General features: G+C 49.1%; 1 protein-coding gene across 1 annotated transcript; it reads left to right on the top strand.

Annotated features, from left to right (window-relative positions):
* The first annotated feature begins 264 nt into the window (after positions 1-264).
* LOC103773850 (G-protein coupled receptor 35-like) lies at positions 265-7,014 on the top strand. The gene is made up of 3 exons (XM_008941230.1): positions 265-286; positions 4,788-4,925; positions 6,053-7,014. The coding sequence occupies exons 1-3, from the start codon at positions 265-267 to the stop codon at positions 7,012-7,014; spliced, it is 1,122 nt and encodes a 373-aa protein (XP_008939478.1).
* The last annotated feature ends 432 nt before the right edge of the window (positions 7,015-7,446 follow it).

Here is a 7,446-nt window from a genome sequence, read left to right as displayed (position 1 = left end):
TTTGGGGGGAGATGCCCCTGCCTATGGCAGGGGGGTTGAAACTAGATGATCTTTCAGGTCCCTTCCAGCCCTGACAATTCTATGACTCTATGTGGCTTCATGCACAAGCCTCATGCTATAGTGAATACTAACTGCTGTTGAGATGCTGTTTGCTGCTGGTTTGTATGCAAAGAATTCCAGAGCACTTTCCCCTTACCCAAGCCTATGGTTTTTAAATCAAGGAAGTGCCACAGCCCAGGGACTCTATTCAACTAAAGAGCTGCCATGGTTGCACCCCAGCCAGCAGGTAAGCACCACACAGCTGCTCACATACTCCCTGTCTGTGCCAAAACCAGTACAACAGCGACTCTAAAGAATTTATGGTTGGCATTTCTCTACACAGACAAGCTTACTGTGTGCAGAGCTGTATAAAGGGAGTGTTTTTTTCTTGTCCAAGCTGAGGTATCCTACCGTTCATGTTCTAAATGAAAAAAAAAATTGTGTGTTCCTTTTTCTTCTTGTAAAGGGGAGATCTGTTGACTTCACAATCACTTTGTCATCACTAAGTAATATTTTTTGTTCTTTGTACGGAACGCTACAAAAACCAAAAAGGAAACATTTATTTGCAAGTAATATACCTATAAATAAATATTCATTTATTACTATTATATGTCAAAGTCCTCTATTAGTAATGCTAAACCTGTACTGGAGGCTGGGAGAGGAAGCTTAGCTACCATGATAAAAGATCTGCCTTACAACAGGATATTAAAAGTTCAACCTAAAGGTGAGCAAGGAATTTCCTGTTTACCTGAAGGTGTGTCTACTGCTTTGGACAAAAACTATTACGTGGTTTAGATGTCAAGTTATACTGATGTTTAGTATGGATTTCTGACACCCTTCTTCAGTCTGAACAAAACCTTAGCTCCCTGAGTGCTCCCAGTAAATAGAACAGATGAGTTATCTGGCTAATGATAGCGGGGAGCAGCAGCCACAGTCCATCAGCAGCTCCAACAAGCAGGGCTGGAGCACTGCATTCCACTGACATTTCAGCAAGATATAATCTCCCCATCCCTTCAAGAAGATGATGCTAACAACAGCTTAAAACTTTAAATGAGCAGATTAGTGCTGCGGCCAAAATTTAGTCTTGACATGCAAAAAAAAGCACGAAAAATCCTACAAAGTAAACCAGAATCTTGTGTCTAAGTGAGGAGCCACCAGATTTAGCATTGTTTGTCCTTCTAAGCAGGGTAGGCAGGGGATGGCATAAGACAGTATTTCACTGTTTGGTGGTGTTTAGGCAGGCCCAAAATCTGAGTTCTCACCAGAGGTTTGGGCTCCAGCAGCATTCCCCTCCTGGGGGCTGAAGGACACGTGTTGGGGGGGGGGTCTGTATTTTAGTGAGTTGGGGGCTGCTTTCAGATTCTGGAGGTTATCTCAGCATTGTTGGTTGCTCAGTGGAGCACAGTTGTTCCAGTCACAAGTGCTGCCCAGTTGTCCCCAGAGGCCTCAGCAAGCCCTGGAGCAGGGGAAGGCAGCACAGGCTTTGCCATGCCCTCCCCAGTGTGTTTGCACAGCAATACACAGGCAGTGTTGATGCTGCTGGAGCATGGAGAGGACAGCAAGCCCTACCACCACAGGATCTACCCTGGCCCAGGGCCTGTGTCGTGCTAAGGAAGGCGAAAGGGGAACCAGTCTCACCAGTCAGGGTTGGTCATCGTGTGAAGTCGATGCAGTTGGCCTAATGCTGCCATTTCACAGGCTTTCTATGCTAAAAATAGGACTGAAACTTTCTGCTCCCAACCCTGTAGTTCTGTCTGGGTCCAGATGTGCCCTTGCAACATCACGTCTTCCCGTGAGAACGCCAGGGAAAAAACCACATGGGGCAGAGGCACTGTGGAACCCCAATGGGCCAGCGTGTCGTGGTGCCCTGTGACCCCACTACACGTTTGGAGGGGCTGCAGGTGCCTCTCTCACCATCCAGGGGCTGTAACCAGCAAGGCACAGTCTCTGGCAGGCATACAAGACCAAAATCTTTCCTGGCAGGGAAAGGAGGCAGGAGCCCACCAAATCCAAGCTGTCCTGTGCATCTGCAATCTGTACCAAGAGCACAGGAAAACCTCAGGAGGAGGCTTTCACTTTCTTAGAAGTGAGGTCACCCAGTGCTCCTGCTGATAAAAACATCTGAATCATCCAGGTATGTCCTGAAAACGACCCGACTACTTTGTCAGAGCTTTAGTAAGGATGAGGAGTGCAAGAGATCCAGAATTTTAAATTTGCACAGGAAAACTGACACCAGCACAAAAGCTTTTAAATAAGTCAGCCAAAATAGGATGGGGGGCAGAGGCCATTTAACACTGTCCCTTCTCTACGATGGGGGAAGAAAGGGAAGGAACTGGGCAGTAACAGCTCTACAATGCTGAGGTCTGAAAAATATGCAGTTTCTTAACACATCTGAGTAACATTAAGTGGGAGGGAACAAATAGAAAGGCAGAAGTTAAGTGGTGCTTCACCTGACAGGAGTATTTTGCTTCACTGACTTCTTCCACTAAGAAAATCAGTCCCAGTCAGGGTGAGGTAGGCACTGGGATCAGCAAAGGGTCCTCTGCAGCACAGTGTGAGCAGGAGTGCACTTTGTAGAGGCACTGGTACTCAGGGGTGCTGCAGGGCCCCGGGACTGCCCTGCCAGACAGCAGCCAGCAAGGAAAGGAGAGAACAGCACGAGTGTCACTTGCACTGAGCCACGTGGTGACAGCACTCGTGGGGCTGAGACAGGCTGAGAACTGCAGAGGCAGGGGAAAATACCAAGTGAATGTCATTGGTCCATGGCAGAGGTGATAAAACCTGTGACTGGATGGAAGAAGGGAGTCATTAGCAGCTGCAAGAGTCTAGAGAGTGGCTGATGGGCAGCCACGGTGGAAAGAAGCATGAAGATCCTGACCCAGCAGCATCCAGGAGGTGTGTGAGGACCCAAGGGCCACACCAGGAGATAGGTAAGTTCTCCACAGATACCACTTCATCGTAGCTTTGCCTGCTGATAGCTGGTGTTGAGTTCCTTTGATGTATCCTGATTAACCTGCTGATTACACTAGCTGCTTTGTACCTGGTGACATGTTTTGTCCTGCCCTTGAAGCTTCAGTAGGGTGATGGGAGACATAACTGCCCTCACCTGGTGACCTCAGCATTGAGCTGTGGGTGGGAAGCATCACACTGGAGAGATTCTGTGAGCTGAGCTCCCTCCAGGCTTGATTTTGACAGCTCATGGTTAATCCTGGTAGTGATTGCTTTGACATAGACACAGGATTGTGTGGCCAACACTTATGGAAAGTGTTTTCTCTGCAGTGGTGAAACTGTCACAACCCAAGACCTGGATGACTTTGAATACTAAAGTACTAACAAGGACAATGACATGAAAACGGTGGTGGCTGTGGATCAAGGAGCTGGGTGTACTAACAGGGCTGTAACCACCTGTAAGTATGCACCAAGAAGCAGCTACAAAAAAAGGCAAGAACAGTCCCTGGAAAGTCAGAAGCATTTAGGCTAAGCTCTATACTGACTATTCACTGGTAAGGAATTAAGCTCAAAGGCTGGTTTGTGGTGAGCAGAGAGACAACACAGAAATACTCCTGAAGCTGCTCTAAGATGTCCTGGAAAGTGGAAAGAGGAATGTCTTTGCCCAAGGCAGCAACTGAAGGTATGAACAGCAGGGGTTTTGAGCTTCTTCACCAACTTGAGCTCTTGTAAACAGGTTGTGATGGACAGCCAAGGAGGAGCCCCTGGCTAGCAGGCAGCCACAGGGCAGTCAGAAGTCAGCAGGTCACAGGGTCAAGCTGCCCTGTTTTCTCAGAATTGCTGGCTGGTGAGAACTACGGAGGAGAAGAGAATTACCATGATTCAGAGTGAAACCCAGTTCTAATAATTCCAAAACTGTCTGCAAACCACAGCCCTCCTCTCTCCAACAGCTCCTGAATGGGGCTGGGGGCCCACTGGGGCTGCCCTGTCCTGGGGCCCAGCAGTGTGACAGCCCCAGCAGGAGTGGCACTCCAGAAGCAAGGCAGAAGACCTTAGGACCTTCTAGGACAAGAGAGGCCAGTACTAGATCCATTGCCACTTGCAGTGTGCTCCAAAGGACCTTTCACTGACACTAGTCTCATAGAATTGTTCTGATTGGAAAAGACCTTCAAGATCAGCTCCACCCATTAACCCAGCACTACCAGGTCACCACTAAACCATGTCCCTCAACACCACATCTCTACAACTTCTCAGTCCCTCCAGGGATGGGGACTCCACCACTTTCCTTGACAGCCTGTTCCAATGCTTGACAACCCTTTCTGTGAAGAATTTTTTCCTAATATCCCATCTAAACATCCCCTGGAGGAACTTGAAGCCATTTCCTTTGCCTTACCAGCTTGTTACATGAGAGAGCTGACGGACTTCCAGCCCTCTCAACCTCCTTTCAAGTCTACCACAGCTTGACTGGAAACACAATTTTCTTCGTGCAAGAAGTCAGTGAGGCAAAATGCTCCTCACAGTGTGAAGCACATTGGAAAGTCAACGGGCATGCCTAGTGAAACATCAGGCACTGGAAAGCAAATCAAAGGAGAAACCTTCTGGAGATGGAATGCCTTTGGAACTGCCACAGGGCCTCACGGCAGACAAGCGTTTCACCCCTCTGCAGGGCTCCTGCAGGCTCCTCAGTCAACAGGGGGTGGTGTGAGCCACGCCGGTGGTGGCAGAGGAAGCTCAACCCCGGGGAAATGTGTTGAGGAGGGGTGGGGGTGTTTCCTCTACCAGCGTTGCTGCTGTCTCAGCCACCATCAAATGGTCATCGCAGGCCACCTCGCTGGTGGCGGGCCAGGAGCGCCACGACGGGACCCGTTGCACCTCCACCTGGCACCACGGCTGGTCCAGAGGAATGGACACGCTCTCCACGGACTGCCAGCGAGCAGGTAACTCCTCCTGGCTATTTGCTGACCTGGCTATTTCAGCTCTGCAGGGCACTGCCTTTCCCCAGCCATGGTGGGACACCGCAGCGGTGGCGGAGGAATTGAGGGAGGGCTGGAGCCTGTGGATTTTCAGAGGCTCATTTTGCTCCTGGCCACCTAAGACACGTTTTTGATGCTTATGGGCTGTCCCAGCCTTGGCTAGGTCTCCCTGTTGCTTGTTATGACCTACCTTTATATCTTCTGGCCTCATAACGTATTTCTCGTGTCCAGGGAACAGACCTCCTGCAAGTGTGGGCTGTAGCACTCTCCCTTGCCTCTGTAGGAGTCTCCTGCCATGGTTCCTCAGCAGCATGGTTTTCAGAGCCAGCTGGGAGCTGCAGATGCACACGATGCTGCAGCACTGCCTAACAGTCTGCTCGCTCGGGAGGCTTTTGAGCCCTGGGAAAATCCAAAGACACCTCAGACCTCCTGAGTCTTTTCTGTCCCCAAACAGTTGTACCAGGACTATGCTCCTGCATTAGCGGCTCCAAAGCAGGATGCCAATACTCCAGTTCTTGCTGCAGACCATTAAATGCTACCGCTGAGTACAGGATTCAACAGCCTGGGAAGCTAACGAGAGATGTACTAATTGCTCTTATCGCTGATGCACAGTGATGCAGACAGCTCAGGACTGAAGGAGAGCACAGCCCCTTTGCTGCACATCTCCCGGAGCATTCTGAGCTGAGAGGGTGCTGGCTGGCTTCTCCTGAGCACCCCTATAAGGGATGAGAGCTGGGTTTAGGTACCCCCTTTCCATTATCAGATGGTTGTAACAGCTCACTGAACTCCTAGCTGCAGGACACCTGCTGCTGCCAGCTCCAAGTCTGGCCCAAACCAGAGGCCCAAGCATTTTCCCCTGCTGCTCTCGGCGAGCAGTCTTCCCCACACAGGACCCAGTGAGAACCTGTCTTCTCTCTCCTCCACAACTGACCAGGCTCAAGTCCCACTCCCTCCCCTTCCCACTAGATACCCTCCAGCCAGCTCTGCCCTGCAGAGTCATCTCCACAGTCTGGTAAAGCCCTGAACTACCTGAATTAATCACCGATTCAGTTAGAAGTCTAGCTTCTAAAAGGTTTCATCTTCTTTTGCAGGAACTGTGCCTCCTAATATCCCCAAAATGAACCTCAGCAGCTGCAGCATCACAGCCTATGAGACCTTTCCTCTTGTCCAGCTCTGTGTTTACATCCCAGTCTTGCTTTTGGGCGTTTTGCTGAACGTGTTGGCACTGTGGGTGTTCTGCTGCAAACTCGGCAAATGGACAGAAGCCAGAGTCTACATGGTCAACTTGGCTGTGGCCGACTGCTTGCTGCTCTTTACTTTGCCTTTTAAAACGTTGTCCCATTTCCACCAGCTGAAGGTAGGTAGATGGTGCCTGGTTCTGGAAGGTGGCTATTTCATAAACCGCTTGATGAGCATCGGTATCATCACTATCGTGGCAGCTGATAGGTACCTTGCCATCAAGTACCCTTTGAAAGCCAAGGTGCTGAGGTCACCACTGAAGGCAGCTTTTGTCTCTGGATTTCTTTGGGTAGTCATCATCTGTGTGGTGTCCCTCATTAAAAAGTTAGAGGACCGAGAAGAAGATGAATTTTGCTTTGAAAAATCTTCCGTGAAGCCCTCAGTGATCACCCTGTGTGCCATCATCGTAGGGTTTTTCATCCCATTGATCATCCTGAGTTACTGTTCCATACAAGTCATAGCAGAACTCATGAGAAAGAAGAGTGAAAGCTGTCACGAGGAAAAGTTAATCAGGAAGGCAGTCTACATTGTGTCTGCAAACATGGCTGTGTTCATCATATGCTTTTTACCTCTTTATCTCGGGCACCTCCTTCGCTTTGTGATGGACTCTGTCAGCTCCAGCTGCTCTGCAATACAGAGGGTTAATAATTTTGTTCACTTTGCTTCGGTCCTCGCGAACACAAACTGCTGCCTGGATGCTGTTTGTTACTACTTTGTCAACAAGGAATTTAAGGAAGCATCTCCCAAGCTAGCCAAGTCCAAAACTGACGCCAATGAAGAAGCTGAAATTCAGCTCCCGTGCATGACACATTAGTGCAAAAAAGATGCAGATACGTTCTAAACTTTCTCTGTTCAAGTGAGACTCAATAGCAGGGTTTCACACTTCCTTTTTGTATGAGTAGGATGGAGGAACTTTCTACTAATGGGAAAGTTTCAAACACAGGAAAATTAGCCCTGATTCAGACAACCACGGCGGTGGTTGTCCTGATCCTTATGTAATGACCTTGGCTGCCCCTGATAATTCTCTGCCTTATGCAACTGTGGGTAAAATGATAGTTTTCCCCTGCAAAAGCTGTCTTTCATTTCCCCAAAACCCCAAACAAATACAGTAAGTGGTAAAGGGTGGGGGTTTTTTGCTCCCTTGACCCCACCTTGGATCAGTTTTTATGCAGCTGTAGCTGTTAAAGAAGCAGAGGTTATTCCACATATCAAAAATGGAAAAAAAAAGTCAAAGTGAAACCACTGC

The sequence above is a fragment of the Merops nubicus genome, unplaced genomic scaffold (assembly GCF_000691845.1).
Source record: "Merops nubicus isolate BGI_N331 unplaced genomic scaffold, ASM69184v1 scaffold6255, whole genome shotgun sequence".
In the NCBI taxonomy this organism is placed as follows: Eukaryota; Metazoa; Chordata; class Aves; order Coraciiformes; family Meropidae; genus Merops; species Merops nubicus.
Note: the sequence above shows the minus strand (reverse complement) of the source record. Positions and strands in the feature narration are given on the sequence as shown.